The sequence below is a fragment of the Durio zibethinus genome, chromosome 8, assembly GCF_047325235.1.
Source record: "Durio zibethinus cultivar Kanyao isolate XHJ-2024 chromosome 8, ASM4732523v1, whole genome shotgun sequence".
Taxonomy (NCBI): Eukaryota; Viridiplantae; Streptophyta; class Magnoliopsida; order Malvales; family Malvaceae; genus Durio; species Durio zibethinus.
The window spans coordinates 25,376,722-25,399,066 of NC_143169.1; the positions used below are offsets into that span (position 1 = coordinate 25,376,722).

Sequence of the window (22,345 nt, forward strand, 5' to 3'; positions counted from 1 at the left end):
TTAGTGATCCCGATATTGAGTGGATAGTTGACACAAGAGCGGTATTTCATTGTGTTCCTAAGAGAGTTATTTACAACTTACAAAGTAGGAGACTTTAGTTGTACCAAAATAAGAAATAAAAGTGTGTCACAGATTATTGGGATTGGTGATATTATTGTACAAAGTAGTACAGGCTGCATGTTGACTTTGAGGGATGTCAAACACATTTCAGATATAAGAATGAACTTACTTGCTATTAATGTCCTTGATAAGGAGGGATATGAAAGTCGACAAAAGAATAGATAGTGGAAGCTTCTCAAAGAATCTATGGTAATTACAAGGGGAAAACTATGCTGCACAATGTATAAGACATGGATGTAATTGAACGGTAACCAGGTAAATACCGTTGAAAATGATACTTCAGCAAACTTGTAGCACAGGAGGCTGGCACACATGAGTGAAAAAAGGTTACAGGTTTTGGCAAGGCAGTCTCTCATTCTTTTGACCAAAAATATGTCTCTCGATTCATGTGATTATTGTTTGTTTGGTAAGCATCATAGAGTTTCTTTTCGTAAAAGTTCTCAGAGAAAAGAAAATAGATTGAAATTAATTTATTCTGACGTATGTGGTCTCATTGAGGTTAAGTCATTAGGTGGTAGTAGATATTTTGTTACTTTTATTGATGATGCTTCACGTAAGACTTGGGTGTATATGTTGAAATACAAAAGTTAGGTACTGCAGTATTTTCAAAAATTTTATGCCATGGTTGAAAGGATGACAGGGTTACCCTTGAAGTGTATTCGAACTGATAATGGTGGAGAATACACATCTAAAGGCTTTGAAGAATATTGTTCAAAGCATGGGATCAGGCATGAAAGGATAGAACTTGGAATACCGTAACATAATAGTATAGTTGAAAGAATGAATCGCACCATTGTGAAAAAAATCAGATGTATGTTGAGGATGGTAAAATTACCAAAGCCATTCTAGGGTGAAGCAGTCAACACAGATTGTTATTTACTTAACAGGTCACCATCAGTTCCTTTGGGCTTTGACATTCCAGAAAGAGTGTGGACAGAAAAAGATACTTCATACTCTCATTTGAAAGTTTTTTGGTGTAAAGTATTCATACATGTACCAAAAGAGCAGAGATCAAAGCTTGACAGTAAAGCCATACAATGTGTGTTTGTAAGATATGGTGATGAAGAATTTGGTTATAGGATATGGGATCTAGTAAAGAGAAAGACAGTAAGAAGCAGAGATGTGGTCTTTCATGAAAAAAAAATCATAGCAGACCTTAAAAAAATGAGAAGACTACACGAGTTACTGTTGAGTGTGATATTTTAACACCGATAAAGATTCCACAGGAAAGAGCCACAGATGGTGAAAATAAGCAAGAAATAGAACTTGGAGATATGAATGAGCCAGCCACAGTTGGTGATGAGCCAGATGCTATTAGTTTTGAGCAGATGGGTCAATCTTCTCTACTTGAGAGTGTTGAGTAGGGAGAGCTACCTTCGACATCAAGTGATGTAGAGTCTCAGCCCAAGAGATCTACTAGAGAGCACAGACCATCTACCAGGTATTCAAGTTTATATTTTATTTTAGTTACCAGTAAAGGGGAGCTAGAAAGCTTCCAAGATGTGTAGGTTACTCCGGATAGAGAGCACTGGTTAAAAGTAATAAAAGAAGAGATGGGGTCATTACAAAAGAATGGTACTTATGATCTTGTTAAACTTTCAACAGGGAAGAGGCCATTAAAGAATAAATGGGTATTCAAGTTAAAAAAAGATGGTGATAAACTAGTGAGGTACAAAGCTCGATTGGTAGTAAAAAGTTTTTCTCAGAAACCAAGCATCGATTTTGATGAGATTTTTGCTTTAGTTGTAAAAATGAGTTTTATTTGAGTGGTACTGGGATTGGCAGCTAGTTTGAATCTTGAACTTGAGCAACTTGATGTTAAAACTGTATTTTTGCATGGTGATTTACAAGAGGACATTTATATGAATCAACCTAAGGGTTTTGAAGTGAAAGGGGGAAAGAACATTTAGTTTACAAATTGAAAAAAAACTTATATGGCTTGAAACAAGCTCCGTGATAGTGGTACAAGAAGTTTGATTCTTTTATGATGAGTCATAGCTATAAAAGAACAGCAGCGGATTCTTATGTGTATGTTAAACAATTTTCTAATGGTAACTTCATTATCCTATTATTATATGTTGATGATATATTGATTGTAAGATAAGATGCTAGTATGGTTTGCAGGTTGAAAGAACAATTGTCTAAGTCCTTTGATATGAAGGATTTAGGTTCAGCAAAGCAGATTTTTGATATGGACATTATCCGGGATAAGAGAGCTGAAAAGCTGTGATTGTCACAAAAAAAGTATGTTGAACGAGTGCTTGGTAGATTCAACATGCAACATACTAAATCAGTTAGCAGTTCACTTACCAACCATTTTCATCTAAGTAAGAAATCTTATCCAGTGTCTAAGGAAGAGCAACTAGCTATGTCTAGTATTCCTTATTCTTCTGCAGTCGGTTCTTTAATGTATCTTATGGTTTATACAAGGCCTGACATTGCTCATGCAGTTGGTGTAGTGAGCAGATTTCTTTTTAACTAGGAAAGGTTCACTAGGAAGCAGTGAAATGGATTTTTAGATATTTGAGGGGTACCTCAAAAATGTGCTTGACTTATGGAGTTTCACAATCAGTTCTAGAAGGGTTTACTGATACTGACATGGTAGGCGATCTTAATGGTAGAAAATCTACTTCAGGGTATTTGTTCACTTTTGTAAGAAGAGCTGTATCTTGGCAATCTAAATTGCAGAAGTGTGTTGCTTTATCAACTACAGAGGCTGAGTATATTACAGCAATCGAAGCATGTAAAAAAATGCTTTGGATGAAACGTTTTCTTCTTGAATTCGGGTTGAATCAGAAAGAGTATATGGTATTTTGTGATAGCCAGAGTGCTTTAGATTTGAGTAAGAATACCATGTACCATGCTAGAACAAAGCACATTGATGTTAGATATCATTGGTTACGTTCAGTGATTGAAGAACAGTAGATGTTATTGAAGAAAGTCCATACTAATAAGAATGTAACAGATATGTTGACTAAGATACTTTCCAGAAAAAAGCTTGAGCTTTGTAGTAACTTGGTCGGAATGAGTTTCCTGGCCAAGGTAAGTTCCAAATGAAACTGTTATGGTGATGAATCTCCTCCTAATGGGGCTGGAGGGGGAGATTGTTAGAAAAATAGGGTCCAGTCCCATGTAAGTGGTTTTGGACCAAGTAAAGGCCATAAGCCTTGATCTTTTATTTTACACAGAGCCCTAGCTACTTAATAAAAAAGAGGTGGGGTTGTTTTAGGTGTGTGTCGAAAATCAAGCAAAAAAAGAAAAAAAGCCAGGAAAAGTAGAGAGAGAAAAAAGAGAAGGGAGAGTTGGTTGAACGGAAGTCGATCCGTGGTCCGATTGAGTTGGAACCTTGTTAGGAGGTTTATGATTCAGAGTTCTACATTTTGAACGGTGAAGATCGGGTTTGAAGCTCTCTAGGAATAAATCCAGGGTGTATTTGTTGAGTCACTTATTTGATGAGATTTCTCCAATTGTTTCTCTAGTTGTTGATTAGCTCTAGTTTTAGCTAGAGAAGAACTTTGTATAACTATTATTTGATAGTGAAGATTTTTCTGGTGGCCCGTGATTTTTTTCCTTTACACTGAAGGGTTTTCCATGTAAATCTTGGTGTGCTTTATTTTTCTTGCGTATTTGATTATTGATTGTTGTCTATTGCTTCTGTATTGTTGTGATTATTGCTTCAGGCGTAATAAAAAATTGATCCATGATTTGATAAAATATGTATTTAACAATGATTTGTGATTAATAATTGATGAATTGACATGTTTTGATTTGATTTATGATCTACGAAATATTTGAGGTAATGATAATATTTAAAATATTTTGACATTATGATTTGATGAATATTTTGAATGATCTATATGATATGCATAAAAACGATGCTTGATTTGATAACATGTGTGAGCTTATACTTGTTTAGCTGTGATTTGTTCATTCTTTTTTTGTTTTTTCTTTACAGATGAGTAAGTGATGAGTTTGCTTAATTTTATGAAAAACCAAAAGATCAAATGAGAAAATTACTTAATCGTCAAAGATAATATTGACCAATGAGATTTTATGAAACGATTTTATATTTTATATAATTTGTATTTGGATGTATGAAAATATATCATTAATTAGATTAAAGATATAAATTATATCAATTTATTAACGAATTTTAAAATAATTAATAAAAAAAAATTTATATTACTTTAAAATTTATTTTAAAATAATATGATCATATTGCGTCTTGATGCCGTTACGTAACAGTTTTTAACGGAAAAACTCCCGCTTGTAACACATGATTGTTCCTTTTCCATTCGAGTTCAAATATGCCAGACGTTTTTGCTTCCAGTTTTAAGTGTGTTGAGCTCTCTCACATGTAGGGGATTTGTTCCATCTGTAGCATGCATTTCGGGGCACAATACTTAAAGCATCAACTTGTTTCAGTGGTGCTTATGTTTTGGGGCTTTGCTTCTTATCTTTTTTTCTCCAATTATTATTACTTTGAAGACACGCCAGAGCAAGAAACCCTACAAGATAAAAGGATAGATTCTTATTGTTTAGAAGAAAAAAACTCTTTCATTGTCATATAACAGAGTCTGATCATGTTTTTTGTCTCTTAGAGAAGGAATGGGACCAAAATTGCTTTTTGCCTCTATGAAAAACAAAAAACTTTTCTGGAATCTTTGACGAACGATAGGAAAAGATGGTTACTTTTTGCCTGTTGCTATGAGCTTAAAACTTGCTAGTTAGCATTTGTCTTTTCGAAAGCAACACTCTTTCAATCAATAACCATGGAAGCTAGTGAACAAGACAGAGTAGCCACAGTACCAAAGCCGTCACTGTAGAAACAAGTCGACAAACAAAAACAATTAGGAAAATTCGCAGACGTTTCCTTGAAGCTTCTCTCCATAAAACCCAATTCTCCATCTTTTCGCTTTCCCGCTTCCCTCTTTTTTACCTTTCTCTTTCAATTTTTTTGGAAAATTAAAATGAAAAGAAAGGAAAAAGTGAGAGAGAGAAATTTGATTCATTTTTTCTGGATATAATTGAATCGCAATTGAAGAGAAAGAGAAGGTTTTCGAGTTTGTGTTTGTTTTTTAAGAAAAGAAAAGTTCAAAGTGAAGAGCAGAAAAAAAACAGAAGAGTTTGATTTGATTTTAGTATTTTTTTCTGGTATTTTCTTGGCAACCAAACAGACTGAGTTTGAAGATGCAAACGAGGTATATGGAGAGGTCGAATAGTATGGCGCGAGATAAGAGAGGTTTGGATTCGAGTTCTGGTGATGAAGGGCCTGAAAGGAAACGACCAGCCCTTGCAAGGTCTATCTTTATCCTTCTTTTCTGTTCCAAATCAAACATTTTGTTATTTTTTGTCTGTCTTTCATGTTTTTCGTTTTTTTTTTTGTTGATGTAAGGAAAAGGGTTTTATCGAGCCTTGAGTGAACTGAATCTGAAAAAAAGTTATTATTAAATGGTTTAGATGCTGTAAGAAGTTGTTGGAACAGAAAAAAAAAAAAAAAAAAAAACTCTTAACTGCTGTCACAAGAAATAAAATGTGGGGTTTTCTCTTTTATAAAAAAAATGTTTTTTAATTTAAAAGAAATAATTTTGGATTATTCTAATTTGATTAATAAAATAAAAAAAGTTGACAAATCAAGAGAAAATGTGAAAAAAAAGCACGAAGGCCATACTTGTGTCACTAACTCTGTCATGTCAGCAAGGTTAAAATGGGACGTGGGTGTTGGTGCAGTTGCAGTTTCTTGACAGACCTTAGGAAACTGATAAAAAAAAGTCTTTCTTGCCTTGACTTTACTGATATTGACTACTGAGGAATCTATATTTGATGTATACTTCTGACTGGGGTTTGATTCATCTTTGTGTCAAAATTTTATTGAAACTCCTGCTATTTGTCAGTGGGGAAATACTAAAGAAGTTGTTTTGTAAACATAGAGCTTTGACCTTAATGCAGTGTGATTGTTGAAGCTCTGAAGGTGGATGGTCTGCAGAAACTTTGCTCATCATTGGAGCCTATTCTTCGGAGAGTTGTAAGATCCTGAATTTTATTCTTCTCTTTGAAGTTCTTACTTAGTTAATGTTCTCATTTGGAGGGGTGATGTTCTATAAACTCATAACTCTTCTGGTATCGGCTATATTAACAGGTCAGTGAAGAAGTGGAACGTGCTTTAGCAAAACTAGGCCCTGCCAAGCTTACTGCTAAGTATGAACTCTTTTATTTTAGCTTTAAATCTTGTAAATATCAGAATAAAATGGTTTCAATACATTTGGAAAGTTTCTTTATTTGTCATTGCTGAACCTCCATTAATATTGTACTGCAAAATAAATAAGAGGAGGTTTGGAATTACCCTTGTGTTGTACTGGTGCATTTTGTTTTTCCTTAACAAATGTGCCCCATCACTGTTGTGCTTGTGCTAACATTATCATCTGTTATAGACCTGTTGTGTCCTTTATTGCATTAATTCCCATGTTATTTCGCTTCAAATTTCATCTCTCCATTTAGGATAGCATATTTGGCATGACCTCTCTCTTGATTATTCAGAAGTCTGGTGACTGTTGTTCCGATTGATGCACTTCCTCCCTGCATTCTTCAAATTAATGTGTTTTGTGTGTATATGTACCATTAGTGTATTTTGGAAAGTGTTTGTTATGCCTCTACCTCTTGTTTTCGTTCTTGAAATGATATAGAAAATGCAGGTCTTCTCCTAAACGGATAGAAGGACCTGGTGGAAGAAATTTGCAGCTGCACTTTAGATCCAGGTTGTCCCTCCCTCTCTTTACTGGAGCAAAAGTCGAAGGGGAGCAGGGTGCTACTATCCATATTGTCTTGATTGATACAAACACTGGTCATGTCATCACATGTGGTCCAGAATCCTCAGTGAGACTCGATGTTGTTGTGCTTGAGGGTGATTTCAACAAGGAAGATGATGATGACTGGACTCAAGAAGAATTTGACAGCCACATTGTCAAAGAGCGCGAAGGGAAGAAGCCACTACTAACTGGAGATCTGCAGGTGATGCTGAAGGATGGTGTAGGAACACTAGGGGAGCTAACATTTACTGACAACTCGAGCTGGATTAGGAGCAGGAAATTCAGGCTAGGGCTAAAGGTTGCCTCTGGCTCTTGTGAAGCCATCCGAATTCGTGAAGCGAAAACAGATGCCTTCACTGTTAAGGATCACCGAGGAGAATGTAAGTTTTAACATCTGTATTTGTTAAGCGAAAATAGACTTTGGTTATTTGACAGCCAGTTAATCATTGCCTTTTCCTTGTTTTTCCTTAACAGTATACAAGAAACACTATCCGCCTGCATTAAACGATGAGGTCTGGAGATTGGAGAAGATTGGCAAAGATGGGTCATTTCACAAGAGGCTCCATAAAGCTGGAATTTTTACAGTTGAAAACTTTCTACGACTTGTGGTTACAGACTTACAGAGGCTGAGAAATGTAAGACTTTTGCGTCTCACCCTCAAATTAGAATTATATTTTGTTCTTCTGTCTGTAACTATTTTTGGATCCATTTCTTGTAGATTCTTGGAAGTGGAATGTCTAATAAGATGTGGGATGTTCTGGTGGAGCATGCAAAAACTTGTGTTCTAAGTGGGAAACTTTATGTTTATTACCCTGACGATGTGAGGAGTGTTGGCATAGTCTTTAACAACATCTATGAGTTGAGTGGCCTAATTGCTAATGGACAATATTATGCAGCTGATTCTCTTTCAGATGATCAGAAGGTAAAAAAAACTTGCACTTCTGATATGTATTTGATTTAGTTTGCATTTATCTTCAAACCCGTTTAGTTTACAATGTGTTCATGTATTAATAATAAAATGGAAGATTGTCTACTCCTTCCCCTAATTTTCCCATATGATTTACCTTTTTTATGTTGGTTGGAGCTGTGCAAACTTTGTTTGAAAGTCAGTCTTTTGTTTTAACAAGTTGAATTCAACTACTCTTTTGTTTCGAGTACTTAATTTGGTACAGCACTTGCCTATGTTCCTTAATGTTCGTGCCATAATATAAATGATACATACAAAAAAAGCTTGAGAAAACTTCCAATCGTTATGTTCTTATAGGTTTATGTGGATGACTTGGTAAAGAAGGCATATGAAAATTGGATGCATGTTATAGAGTATGATGGCGAGTCTCTACTAGGCTGTAACGAAGATGATAGTGCAGGTGCTTCAGAAGCCAAAGTTCCAATGGATCCGCAAGGTTATCCAAGTTTGATTAACCAGCAGCAGACTCTGCCAAGCCTGTCAGTTTCAGTTCCTTCGGAGCAGCCTCCCATGGATTTTGGAGGTATAAATCCTTGACTGAACATGAACTTGAATTTCATATAAAATTGTCATTTTTTACAAACTACTTTTGAGTACATAGGTGAAGTGAAAACAATCCCTCTTCCTTGCTCTTTTCTTAAAAGTACAATAAAATGAAAAAGGTTCCTTACTCATGGTGTCTGCTTTCTTGCTTTTCAGACTGTTACTTGCATATTAAATTTTTCCATCTGTACATGTTTGTTTGACTTTGTTCTCCGTCTCTCTAGGTTATGACGATAGTATGGCTGCCAGAATGTCGATGCAATCACGAAATGTACATCTTAATTCTCAGACTTTGTTGAACGGTGCTTCATTCACTCTACAGAACCCCTTGGTCAGTGATTCACAGCAGGTCCAGCTTTCAGGAAATGAGAATGAGCTAGCGCTTGGTCCATCTCAGTCATCCATGCCAGGTTTCCATGGTGCTGCCACATCAAATATTCCTACTTATAAGGGAGTCGAGGATATCTTCTCAGAGGAGGAGATTCGAATGAGAAGTAATGAGATGCTTGAAAATGAAGATATGCAGCATTTGCTTCGTATCTTTAACATGGGAAGCCATGAACATCCTCCCTTTAATGCTTCTGAAGATGGTCATCCTTATTCCTCAACATATACGCCCACCCCATCTCTGAATTATGGTTTTGTTAACAAAGGTTCTCGTTCATCTGGCAAAGCTGTAGTTGGATGGCTCAAGCTCAAGGCAGCTCTGAGATGGGGCATCTTTATTAGGAAAAAGGCTGCTGAAAGGCGGGCACACCTTGTTGAGGTGGATGATTCATAGATTTAGCGTTTGAGGCAAAGCTGTCTGGATGCGGTGTTAGTAGGCATCCTTCCATCTCCCTGCCCGATTCTAACCCAACCAGAGCAAGGACTCAAGGACTTTTGAGTTTTTGGCAGGGTCTGTCTCTTCAAACCCTTGCATAGGTTGGATTCTAACTCTGCCATCCAGGGACCTTTCTGCTTGGACATTTCTTCTCTGTACGGTAAGCTTCCATCATAACTAGTAGGTTTCGGTTCAGTTAGTGTCCTAACGGCAGAGGCTTGAAATGTTATCAACGGGAAGCGTATCCAGCACGACTTCTAGTGGCAGGTGTAACAGATGTATGTTACTACTTGACTAGCATCTCTGCTACGTATTTTCTTCTGTTGAGATCTAACGAAATAAAAGGGGCATGTTTTATGTTTTTTGACTTGTGACATGAAAAGTAAATGTCAGTGGTAGTGATAACCCCGCTTAAAATCTCATTGCTGCATAATGGAACTCTGTTTTTATTTACCCTGGGCCTTTCCTCCTGTATTACAATGAGATTCATATTCTCACTTGAGGCTATTATGGTTTTTTGTGCTTAAAAAGTTGTCCATGAGGAAGCTCTGTTTAAGGGAGTTATGGAAATGTCTTGTTCACGGCTGCATAGTGCATGGATGGCTACATGAAAATACTTGCCCGCCCCTTATGCGGGGATCAAGTTCGACATAATTGAGGAAATATGACAGCGTACATAACAGAGGGTAGGTCCAACCATAGTTAAGAATACAATGTGCTCATCTGATCCCTCTCAGGAGATCCCAAGCCACCCTTCAATGTCCTTTCATTATCTATGAATCTCTTTGACTCTGCCTGTCTCTGTCTCTCTGCTTTTCCTCTGCGGGGCACCTTGAAAACATTAATCCGTCTTATTAAGAAAACGAATGCAGATAAGCTCGTGAAACAAGAAAAACATTTTTGTCTGCCAACTAATCTCTCAAACTAGAACCCTAAGATTCGGCGTTAGTGCAATACAATCTCTATAATATATAAATATATATAACAATTTTTTTTCTTATAGTTGACAAAAAGTTTGCAGAGAAATATGATGAACGTCAGAGGGAACAGTCATTCGGTATCCGAAACATTATCTTCATCTTCATCCAGTATGTAGACCAAGGCACGCTTTCTTGCAGCAAAAACACAAGCTACGCCTCTAGATGCTGTTACAATAAATTTGAACATAAACGTCAAGAAGATCCAACCGAATTGACATATAGGGCAGTGCAAGGATGTTTTAGTTTGAAAGTTTACCACTAACTGCCAGAGGAGCGACGACAGAGTGAGGAATAATTCGAACCTTTTCATTCTCCAGTTGTAAGTACCGAACAGAGTCCTATATGCACATAGATATAGTTTACAACTAGTAAGTACTCCACTACAAAGTACACAATTGCAACTAAGCTATAAGCAAAGTATATCAGCTCGCGGAACTATATATGCTCACATAAATTACAGAAACAAGGGAGGAGATGAAAAAAAGATGCTTCAGATGGAGAAGGAAAAACCAGGGTATAGTTTGTAGTTCATAATGACAGGAGCAAAATATGTATACGTTTTCACCAACAGTAAGGCGGGCCATTAATAAAAGCATGGTCCAATTGTGTGGTCTAAGGACGTAAGTGCAAAAAATTATCAGAAGGATATCAAAACATGTAAAAGTGACAAATCTACACGAGTTTACAACGATATTGAAATGTTCAAGGAACATGAAACTACGGTAACTGGTGTTCACAGGCATGTAAAAATATGGAGTATTTGAATTTGTAGTGATATTGAGCAGCAGAAACAATCAAGTTAAAGGTCTTATCAATTAGTCCAAGTGTGAATAGGATCTATGAGAAGCAATATTTACCTTTAGCTGATTTAAGTTCCAAAGGTCTATAAAAGTGGATCTAGAAATAGACACAAATGGGAGATCATTAGCTTGGACGATCATCATACAAGATTCTCCAGAGCTTTCAGAAGCAGCGGTTGTTTCATTTAATAACAAAACAATTTGACCTTCCTGTTTTAGATTTTTTTTTTTTAAGGATCAAACGAGTTAGAAAACATCCCAAAAACCTCAAACTAAAAAAGCAAAGGCTGAATCATTATACAACCAAAAACACTTTGGCTTTTCCTTGTTAGATTCAAAAGAAGAGAAAGGAATGGTTTCACCTTATATAAAGATAGATCCACACAGTGATAACCATCAGGAACAGAAAGCAAAATAGCTTCCAGATTAGACTCCTCAGTACTATTGCTCAAACTATGCATGAATCCCCTTGATATGCCTATACAATTAGCAATGTCTGAGGAAGAGTCACCAGGTATTTGGAAAGAAATATAATCAATAAACCCATGTTCACGAGTCTGATAAGGTGATAAAGTTGTGGAGCCATCCTTCAACAAGAAAAGAGAAAACATCGTTGCAGAAGAATCAAACAAGATACAAACCTAAATTGCTACCAATGTTAGAAATGATAATACAAAATATGTAGCATTTACAACTTTCATTTAAATATAGAAACCAAGAAATGTATGACCATGATTAGAGATTGAAAAAGAGGGAAAGGCAGGCAGGGGACTACCTTGTAGTATGTTACCGACATAGGAAGACTTAAAGACATGGATGCTGGTGAAGATGGGAGAGCAAATAGTGGTAGCACACCCTTACAAAGTATCTTACATGAAATTGTAGTAAAAGGCATAAGGAAAGCCTCCTTGAAACTGAAATTGCAGAGCCTTTGATAAGGCACTTTTTGATTTGAAAAACAGCAGAAAAGCAATGCAAATGAAATGAATACAGAAGGCTAAATTACTACATATATTAGTGTGATTCCATTGAAAACCCATTTCCTTGGAAGCAATAATCGTTGACATTAAGTTCTGCTTCAACAATCAATCATTTATATTTACATTTACATAATTCCTATGCATATTCAGGAGTCAGCAGAACATGGTGCGTGCTTCAACCATGATAAAATCTCTATTAACAGTATTTACTGATAGCATGATGAAGGCAATAGAAAGCCGAAGTACCTAGACTCCATCTGTTGAAATTCCTCTGCTAATGTCCTTCGCAGATATCCACAATCTGAAAATCCCCCAAAATGAACCAACTCTCTAACTCTTTGCAGTGTTTCCCTGAACGATTACAAACAGCAGATTCTCTCAAGGATAAAAAATGACACTGTTGATGCACAAAATATTTACCCGCATGCATCATACATCATACATCTATTAGAGATGCATGCATAAGTTCACATTCATGCATGCCATATGCATATGCATTTAAATTAACAGTCATCGAAGAAGAGTTAATGCTCAGTCATTGAAGGGGAGTTAATGCTAAGTATGCCGCCTGATAAGTTCTAAACTAAAAAAGTTTTACATTTTTACATCCTTAATCAGTAGATTCAGCATCATTCAAATTGATTGTTTATAAGGAGTACATTTTTCTTCCTGTAGATAAAAAGCCTGCCTGCTAGCTCAAGAACATAAGTATACGTAAAATATATGTGTAGACATGCTGTCAGCCACATTTTTGTGTAAGCTTAAGTGACAAACAATATGCATAAGTCTTTGTTACATGACAGACCAAAGTAAGAAAAAAAATTAAACATACATCAATTAGTTACAGACTATTATGGTTGAAAAGATAACTCACATATCAGTTTCAATATCAACTTCAGATGGCTCCAGAAAGGGCTTAATAGGATCTTGGTCGTATAAAAACTTCAGGAATATAACAAGAAGTTCGCTGTCAAAGGCAAAATGTAAGGCTACCAAATCAAGTATAATTATAAACGGGAATGGAAAGACATCTGAAAAACATACCTATTATAGGGTAGAAGCTGATCACTTGGCTCTTGCATAAGTAGCTTTATACATTTTAGTAGCCAATTAAAGAAATTTGAAAACTGAAAGCAAAGACAGATATCAGAACTCCAACAGAACAATAACACAATTCCATGAGAAGAAAATTATTCACTTTCATTCCATACTGCAGGAAAGGATGTTAACAAAACCTCACCTGCACAGTCAAAAACTTAATTGCTTAATAATAATAATAATAATAATAATAATAATAATAGTTGAAACTGCTTTTTGTCATTTCAAGCCTATAATGTCACATCTGTTTACCAATATGTATTAGCAATCACTTCACAGAACAGTTATGATCCATATCTTGTTTTTTAAAGATTACAATTAGTGAAATTCATCATAACATCAAAGAGAATTGTGGTTGACTGTCAATCAGTGAGTGCATTGTAAATTCTTCTTGACAGAAAAGACATGCATCTCCAGCATTTCATTTGTACCAAAAAGTCTCCTACCTTTTGTCATTATTATTCCAACTGATCCAAAGGCAAGACAAACTGACAAATTAGGCAGAGAGGAGATTTGGCACTTAGAAGAGGTTCGTATATTGCATATCCAATGTTTCAAAATTGATTGAAAATTTAGGAAACAAGTCCCATATAAGCAAGATTCCACATTATTTATTCACTACATGAAGAAATTACAAAATACCGCAGCAGGATGAAATTGTTCTGATAAGAAGATTACAGTCTAAAAGACCAAATAATCTTCATTTTCTAATCTCATTATTTTGGAAACTTAGCTGTTCATTTGGAGCAGAAGACAAATTGTTTACTCAGACTACTTAAAGCAAACTAGTTTGAAGTATCTCATCAGAATTATGTTTGTGTGTGTGTGTTTCAGTGTTGTAATTTGGTTTTTTTTTTTCTTTTTTTTTGGGGGGGGGGGGGGGGGGGGGTGGAAAGGGGAATTAAGAAATAGAAATGGAGGAAGAAAGAAAGAAAGAAAATAAATTCAAATATTAAGGCTCTCAAGTTAGCACACCTGCTGTACCACAGAGGAAAGCACCCTCATAAACCGCTCAACTTGTACTAGTAACATTCCAGATTTTTCTGTTGCATTATCAATCAGAGTCTCATCCAGGCCAATACCCTTAAAACGAGTTCGCCATCTTGAAAGACCTCTTAGCTCTCCCATCCTGAATACAATAATTTCTGCAGCAGGCTGAGAAAGGGATTTTCAGCTTCAGCAGGATCACATCAGAAGTGCTCACCATATAACATTTTGTGATAAGTAGATAGAAAATTAACGCCTAAAATAGATATTCTATTTTTGAAATAGATCGTCACAATTAAACATTGTCTCAACACGATAACAGAAAGTGTCACACCACGGTTTCATAGAGGTTTATGTACATCAAGGCATTGCTATTTTAACCATATATTGTTAACTCATCCTTGTCCTAAAGAGCAACCATCTAAGCTGATAGGTTTTAACATAATATCGCTAACATTCATTAGATTAAGAAAGTAGATGGAAAACCCTAAAATTCAGCATATACCCAATTTGGCTGTAACAAACAGTTTGGGCCACAAAAATTTTAAATAGAAAATAGATTGTATAAGCAAACTGCAAATTGCGCAGCCTTAGTTGGAAGCTTAACTTTCATTTATGCACCTAAATTGTGGATCTGTCAACCTGATCCACCAAATTTCCATGAGATGTTTCATGATGTGATAACAACTAATAATAAGATTCTTCTAAATCGTGATTATTCAATGAATTGCAGAGAAAAATTCAACCATGCACCTGAAGATGATCAAGAACAATATTCTGAAGCTCTTTTCCAGCACCACAAACGACCTTTGACACACGCTTCACTCCCTATTTAGTAAGAAATTCATTGAATAAAATATGAAAACTAATTCTCTTGTGAGAAAAAAAAATCATTACATAATGCAAGTTTACCAATTCACCCAGAGAGTTAACAAGAAACTGATGAACTGGTGGACTAGTTCGAGCACCACCTAGAAGGCTCAGAAACTCCTCTTGGGGAGACGAGTCCAACCCTATATGCATGTGATAGAAATCAATAAATGGATATGCAGCAGAAATGGAATATGCAATTATTAGTACTCTAATCAAAAGTTACCATGGTCAATTATTAAACTAGATAGAGAATCAAACTTCTCATGAAAAGTGTGCATGGCATCTGACCACTGCTTGGACATTATGGATAATGATGTACGGATAACTTCAATTAAATCCTCAATGTTAGAAGCTTGTTGGGCCACTTGATGGAGTTCATTTTTCCTGCAATAAGAAAGAGATAAAAAAGGCTGAAGTAGATCATGGGAGGGATAAAGGAATAAAGCATATTCATGTTTATCAACTTCAGATAAGCAACTGGTGCATGATAAAACTACAAGCAAGACACATTGTGGAGAATTTCATTGAAAATAATTCAGATGTAGATAAATCTAACACTACAAAACTTAGTACCTACATATTTACAAACAACCTGCAGGTATTCCTAGTTTCTCCAGCAAATTTACCTCTTCCAAAAGATAGAAGTATCGAGCAGTAAGCAATGCAAGCCATGCAAACCATGTATACACAGCTTTCTCTCTGGTGATTCAACCTCATCTTGATTAAGTTCTCCGGAACACATTACTATCAAATGACAAAGGTCTTTTGACAAAGCAACCTAATAAAAACAACATAGGAACATCAGATAGCTCTACTATGTGTTTGCCTGTAAGAACTAAGCATTGAAATTAAAAGAAAAAAAAATTTTTTTTTTTTGGTTTTTGGATGGAAAATATTCTTTTAACATCAGTTAGTATGATTTATCCAACCACATGACCTTTCAACCAGAAAAGCCCTGAAAAACACCTTAGAAGCTATCCAATATTGCAAGACTAAAAATACAAATTAAAGAAAAACTTAAGCATAGTCGAGCTAAACTAGAACTCTTCTTCGGTTGACTCCTTGAACAAGGCTCTCCAGTATCGAGTAATACTCAACTTTAACAATTTCATAATTATCTCACTTGCCACATCACTTTGCAACACCTTTTTCTACGCATCATTAAGAATTAAACAGTCCAGAAATGGTGAAAACAATGTCATCTTAAATGTACTGCTACCATTGCAAATTCATTCAATCAAAGGATGAACATACCTTGGAAATGGAAGCATTAAGAAGTCTGTAAGTAGCTTCCTCATTTGCAAAGGGAGTAGGAATAGACAACTTGTGTATGTTCTGGTAAATGATTTCATGTGCAACATAATTCACATTAAAACAAAGAAAAAGAGGTGATTCTGTTCCACAGCAAATGTAAATAATTATAATGATACATAAAATAAACTAATTAAAAAAAGAAAGTAAAAAGCAAGTTAAACAAAGCATAATTAACTAGAAAAGGAAGAATATGGCTATCTCTGAACCATGAATATTACTCCAGGCAAATATCTAGTAGTTGAGGTGAGAAATACAATGCCCAGAAAATTATAAGAAGTAAAATGACAAAAGAATGTCAATTTGAAGAATCAAAGCCCTAAAAGCCGAACCATCTCTAAAAAAGCCTAGAATTATTTCCACAAGTTAGTTGTTAGGAAATAAGTCAATAATATATATCTAGTGGCCAAATGATGCAATAAGATCCAATAAGAAGAGACTGAACCATGGATCAACCAGCAAGACACATGATAATGGAATAATAGTTTCATCACTAGCATACCATTGTCCCTATTGGAAAATATTCCAAATACACAAAAGCACATTTCTACTTCTTCGAATTTACTTCCTCAGTTAATCAGTATAATCCACAAAGTTATTTTCAAGATAGATGAGTAGCTTACTATTTTCCCTATTGGAAATATTCCAAATATACTAAAGCATATGCTTCCATCTTTGTCACCGCTGCATAAAATGTTAAAACGTTGGTATGAAGAATTTGAAAGCTCTCGGAATGAATCTTCACTATCATCCATGAAGCCAGTATCTCCAGGTACCAGTCCAGGCATCCGAGGAACTCTTGGAGCAGGGGGGAAAAAACGAGAAGTGCGATCTTCATAATTTGAATTGCTAATAGAATCATCCTGAATTTCAAGGTAATTTGAGATTGATCAGGAAGTTAAATTGTCAAGCACATATTTTTATGAAACCAGAAAACAATAAACGCCTTCACAGACATCAGAGAAAAGTTTAACTTATGCAAGATATCTTAAAAAAGAATTAGTTATTTCAGACCAAAAGACAAAGTCATACTCTAGTCACTTGTCCGTCCTCCTCCCAGTTTAGGTACATGACAGCAACAGTGTGAGACTTTAAGCTTCTCAACAACTTTCCATTCTGCAAGAAATAAAAAAGTACCATGGGTTAGATGATCAGATTTTGTTGTAAAGGTATGTTGAGCTTCTCAACAGCTTTCCATTCTGCAAGAAATATAAAGCACCATGGTTTAGATTATAAAAATATAGGTATGTTTTATGATAACGTGTATCAACAATTTAACCTTAAGAAGATACACACCCACATAATAAAGGCCATGTCCTAGGTGCAAAATGCAAAAAGTGATCCCCATAGGAAAGCGCTATGGACAAATTAATAAATAAGCACAATCAAAAGGTCATAGTAAAATAATATTCCAACTTTAGTTAAGTTCACATCCTCCATCTATAAACTAGCTTCTAATAAGAAATAAATTTATTCTAGTTCCCAATGTGAGAAAACATCATTGAGGCTATGATGGGAAATCTCCAACATAACGTGTGTCAACAGGCTACAAAAACAAACGAAAAAAATATATAGAATCATAGAGTTCTCAAGCAGATTGTAAAATCAGGAATACAAAATTATATAAAACATATGTGAGAACACAATCAATAACTATGATTATCAACAATCATGTAGAGAGAAACTAAACAAGCAAGAGACATGGAGAGAGAGTTTTGAATAAGCAACTTAGTTATTATTAAACCTTAAAACTTGAACGAATAAAGAACAGGGTAACTCACTTCAACATCATGCAATGAAATCGTGCCGTCCTCGAGCCCAACCGCTATCGCTTTACCATCTGGACGCCAACATAAGGATGTGATGCACCTTCCTATAGAATCAAAAAAGTAAAAAAATTATTCCATAAACGAAGCACTTGAATCAAATGCAAAAGTTCATAGAAAAAGATAATAATAATAATAATAATAATAAAGAACATTCCATGAATTACCAGGAGAAATTGTCCAGAGTCTTTGCCAATTGAAACGATGCAGCAAAATCTTGGAGTCCTCAGTAACCATAGCCAGTAAATCTTTCTCCGGATTCCATTCCGCAAGTTTAACCTAATCAACAAAATTGATTGATAAAGAAAAGAAGAAGAAGAAGAAGAAGAAGAAGAAGTAGAAGAAGCATTATCATAGATATTTAGATACAATCGGGGAAAAAAAACAAGTAGACGAGAATGAAATTGGAAAGTGAAAGAACTAAACCTGAGAGGCAACAGGTTTGTCGAATTGAAGCTGGAAGGGAAGCACACGTGGCGTTTCATCGGTTTCCATTGCTGAAAACTCTAGAGTTCTTCTGTAACTTTTGGCTCTTAAATCTAAATAGTAGCTTGTTTCTTCAGAATCACGGAAAACAATTTGAAGAAAATTGCGCTGAAACCCTAAAAAACGGCAGAGGAAGAAGTAAGACGGCGTCGAACCGAAGGAGAAGGATAAGATAACGAAGGAGGTGAGCTGAAGAGGCCGGGAAGAGGCGCGGAACGTAAAAATGAGGGCGGGCTTTTGCTGGGATTTCAGAGCTCTCACTTGATTTATAGTGGGAGGGAAAAAAGAGAGATGCTCGTAGGAAAAGGAGCAAGTGGTTTCGGCCAGTCGGATACGGGATCAACGTTCCAACGGTTCGATTTAGAATTAAAATAAATAAATAAATAAAGCCAAAATAATAAAAATTAGAACGCCGTTGCCGGGGATCGAACCCGGGTCGCCCGCGTGACAGGCGGGAATACTTACCACTATACTACAACGACTCGTTTATTTTTGTTACTCTAAAAGTTTTTATGAGCATGTAAAAGTCCCAAACTCGCACCAATTTCATTTTTTTAACTGTCCATATTGTCTTAATTAAAAATATGATCAATCAAATTCAAATCCATATAACATTAAGTTAGAGCTCAATCAAATTTTAATTTTTTACCTCAAATTTGACATAAAATAAAAATCGAATCATTTGAATTTGTTTAATTAAATTTAATTAACATATAAAATAAACTCAATTTTTATATTTAAAAAAAATGATTATTTATGTTTGAGTTTAAAATATTTTAATAATTATAATAATTAAAATATAAAAATTTAATTAAGCTCGTAACCTACTCAAATTAGGTATCAAATTATTTGAATTCAAACTCGATTCGATAATAATAAAATTAAATTTAAATTTTATTCAAATTAAATTCAAATAATTTACGAGTATTAATATATTAATTATACTCCTAATCTTATTCTTAATTTAATTGCCGGAGTTTTTCCGACGGTAGGACAATTTTAAATCTTTTTTCCAAACTAAGATTACTTTTAATCTTTTTTTTCATTAACAAGATCCATATCCTACGTCACTGCCACATAATTATCTAATTATCTACGTGGCAAATGTTGTAAAAAAAATAAAAAGTCTTATTGTATATGTAGCCCAATTTTTTGAGATCCCTCTGACCGATTACTCCACTCTACCAAATCAGACTCCCTTCACCTTTTCTGTATAAACATCCACTTCTCCCCCTAACCCACCAAAATTTCACCATATATATAAATATTTTTGAGGTGATTGACTTCATTATTTGATTTGGATTTGTTAAATTGTTGATCCCAAGCTTTCAAGTTTTTAGCTTTAGCCTGATGCAAAATTGAAAAGATGATTCTGGTGGCAATTGTAGTAGAGCTAATACAGGAGTACACGGTGCTGCTGGCTAGAGTAATAAACTTCTGGAAGTAATAAGCAAGTAACAAAAGCCAAAAACCAAATAATATCAAAAGTAAAACCAATCGCTATGTCTGCTTAGAACTAATTTTATAGCCCAACAGTAGTTGCAAAAGAAGTACCACATTCAATAAACTGTAACAATCCTATTTCAGTTCTAGAAGAAGATTGGGGATAGACCTCCATCCTGCTGACAGAATTGGAGATCTGTGTGAAGGGTAGCACGAAACGGAAGGATGTTTATATTATTCCAAGATTGTTGATTATTTTATAAGAAAAAGGATAAAAAAGAGAGCTTTGGATGTTGAACAAATATGGGAAACTCAAAAGTGAAGACTGGAAGAAGAAGAAAAATGGGAAAGAGTGGTCCATTGCTAAGATCCCAAATTCGAAAGAAAAGTGCTTTTTTTTCCCCAGGAGGAAGAGAAGGAATGAAGGAGAAATCTAAGAAGAGAGATGAAGTAAAGTGCTTAGATGGTTTTCTTGGTGCTTACATGTAAAAAATACTCCATTTAAGGAAATAAGAATTAAAGAAACTCTATCAAAGAATTAAGATTTTTTAGTACCTTAGTTTGAGAAAAAACTCCTAATTGCTGTACATTTGTCACATTCTACACGAGCAACTATAACAGTTAGCTGATCAAAATCTTGGTTTTCCCTACATCAAGTGATATATATTTCAAAATTGCTTCTAAGGCGTAAATGTCTAACAAATGCCTGCGACTCGGTCTTTAGATTGGTATAAAATGGAAGAAGTAAATTAGCATTTTTTTAAAAATCTGTGCCTACAAAAAAATGGGTGATCATTTTTTGAGTTGATTCTTGATCTCTCTCATTACCTTCAACACTTTGGCCAGTTAATCTCCCGTTTCTTTTGGTAAACATTGCTTTCTTTGTTAATTTATCATAATGATTCCTGTACCACCATTTCATAAATTCATTCATGCATCCGCTTTAACTTTATGACAATCAACATCATGAACTGGGCATTATGGTTTATTAGGGTTTGTCCGAAACACTAATGGTTAAGGTTTTTGACTATTCATGATGATAATATTGTTATTGCATTTTTACCAGAAATGGATTCCGATTTCGAGCCATGGATGCTGGAACTTATCAAGATCATTGAGGCTGAAGATAAAATAGAGTTGGAGGAGGCCCATGGTGTTGAATTTGATCCAGACTCTCTACCACTTTCTTGCCGCATCATTACAAGCTTTTGTGACGGTCGATTAGCCCAAAAACCTTTTATTTCGTTCTTTGGAAATTATCTCATTAATTGATCTTAATATGCATGTGTTCTTATTCCCTCTTGTAAAAATATCTTGCTTAGATCTCAAAGAAGCAAGCAATCATGACAGGGAACTACAAATGAAAGAGCACATAGTTAAGATAATCGATGCAGCTTGTCGTAGGGTGACATGCAATCTGCATAAGGTTGTAGAAGAGGAAGGTTTGGATATCGAGTACTTGCTGCGTCGAGCAAGTGTTGAGTTAGCTGAAATTAGGAAAGAAAAAGAACATGTCTGCTGTGAACTTTGGATAACTCGTGTAAGTTAATTAGACTTAGCAATATCAATTAAGATTATGGTCAATTGCTCGTGTTTAGAAATAGATATGCTTTTATATTTGTCAGATGAGAAAGGAATATGATGATTTGATGGATACTTGGCAAAAGTTCGAGACGGGTTAAAGAGATTGGCATGTTGAAACAGGTGCATAAAGAGCTGGTTTCTTATTTGCAGGATGAAAAAGCAGTTGAGGAGGTGGAAGCGCCCACTATGATGTTTCAGCAGTTCAATGATCTTAAAGCCAAGATTGAACTCTCAATTGACGAAGAGTTGAAGCAGATTTTAACTGTTGGAGAAAGAGCCATTGTGGAGGTTTATCCACTCATAGCTTATACTCTTCTCTGGACTTCAATTGTTGTTTTTATATTATCTAACGAGGGTACATTGATTTCTTCATTTGTGGCTATGTAGGCAGCAAAAAGAATTCTAAGCATCCCAGCTCTATTACCGTCTAAATTTTTTAAGCAAACTATCAGGACCTTGAAACAAGATTGGCTAAGAGATTATTTGGTCAAGAACATGCCATTCGTGCAATAACTAGTGCATTGTTAGGGCCTCATTCTGGAAAGGTTCCTATTAGATCGTTTCTCTTCATTTGCGGCTCCGAATCTGGTGGTGAAGAACTTACTAAAGCTCTTGCTGAGCAACTTTTTTATGATGAAGAACAGATGATTGAATTCGACCTGGAAAAGAATACAAAGGATGATTCCGTTATGGACCTTAATGTTAGGCAAATCGAACT

The 22,345-nt window shown here is 35.3% G+C and overlaps 2 protein-coding genes and 1 non-coding gene across 5 annotated transcripts; 1 reads left to right on the top strand and 2 right to left on the bottom strand.

The window, feature by feature from the left end:
* Nucleotides 1–4,856: 4,856 nt before the first annotated feature.
* LOC111278221 (calmodulin-binding protein 60 D-like) lies at nucleotides 4,857–9,712 on the top strand. Of its 2 annotated transcripts, none has more exons than XM_022864794.2 (8): nucleotides 4,857–5,420; nucleotides 6,070–6,145; nucleotides 6,260–6,318; nucleotides 6,813–7,306; nucleotides 7,401–7,561; nucleotides 7,645–7,848; nucleotides 8,191–8,416; nucleotides 8,661–9,712. In XM_022864794.2, the coding sequence occupies exons 1-8, from the start codon at nucleotides 5,311–5,313 to the stop codon at nucleotides 9,215–9,217; spliced, it is 1,887 nt and encodes a 628-aa protein (XP_022720529.2). In that variant the 5' UTR covers nucleotides 4,857–5,310; the 3' UTR covers nucleotides 9,218–9,712. The 2 variants fall into 2 exon arrangements, with proteins under 2 accessions (XP_022720529.2, XP_022720528.2); XM_022864793.2 differs by having other exon boundaries at nucleotides 4,997–5,420; nucleotides 6,804–7,306.
* Nucleotides 9,713–9,867: 155 nt separating this feature from the next.
* Nucleotides 9,868–18,957, bottom strand: LOC111278219 (anaphase-promoting complex subunit 4-like). Of its 2 annotated transcripts, none has more exons than XM_022864791.2 (19): nucleotides 18,541–18,957; nucleotides 18,282–18,393; nucleotides 18,070–18,161; nucleotides 17,321–17,404; nucleotides 16,912–17,151; nucleotides 16,232–16,312; nucleotides 15,604–15,755; nucleotides 15,201–15,361; nucleotides 15,017–15,117; nucleotides 14,858–14,932; nucleotides 14,093–14,272; nucleotides 13,064–13,146; nucleotides 12,894–12,986; nucleotides 12,266–12,370; nucleotides 11,815–11,953; nucleotides 11,402–11,626; nucleotides 11,097–11,249; nucleotides 10,496–10,577; nucleotides 9,868–10,404 (listed from the first exon to the last, which is right to left on the bottom strand). In XM_022864791.2, exons 1-19 carry the CDS (start codon nucleotides 18,607–18,609, stop codon nucleotides 10,310–10,312), a joined length of 2,322 nt encoding a protein of 773 aa, XP_022720526.1. In that variant the 5' UTR covers nucleotides 18,610–18,957; the 3' UTR covers nucleotides 9,868–10,309. The 2 variants fall into 2 exon arrangements, with proteins under 2 accessions (XP_022720526.1, XP_022720525.1); XM_022864790.2 differs by having other exon boundaries at nucleotides 10,092–10,404; nucleotides 11,402–11,680.
* Nucleotides 18,958–19,010: 53 nt separating this feature from the next.
* TRNAD-GUC (transfer RNA aspartic acid (anticodon GUC)) lies at nucleotides 19,011–19,082 on the bottom strand. Its single transcript has one exon. It is a non-coding gene; the product is annotated as a tRNA-Asp (tRNA).
* Between the last annotated feature and the right edge of the window lie 3,263 nt (nucleotides 19,083–22,345).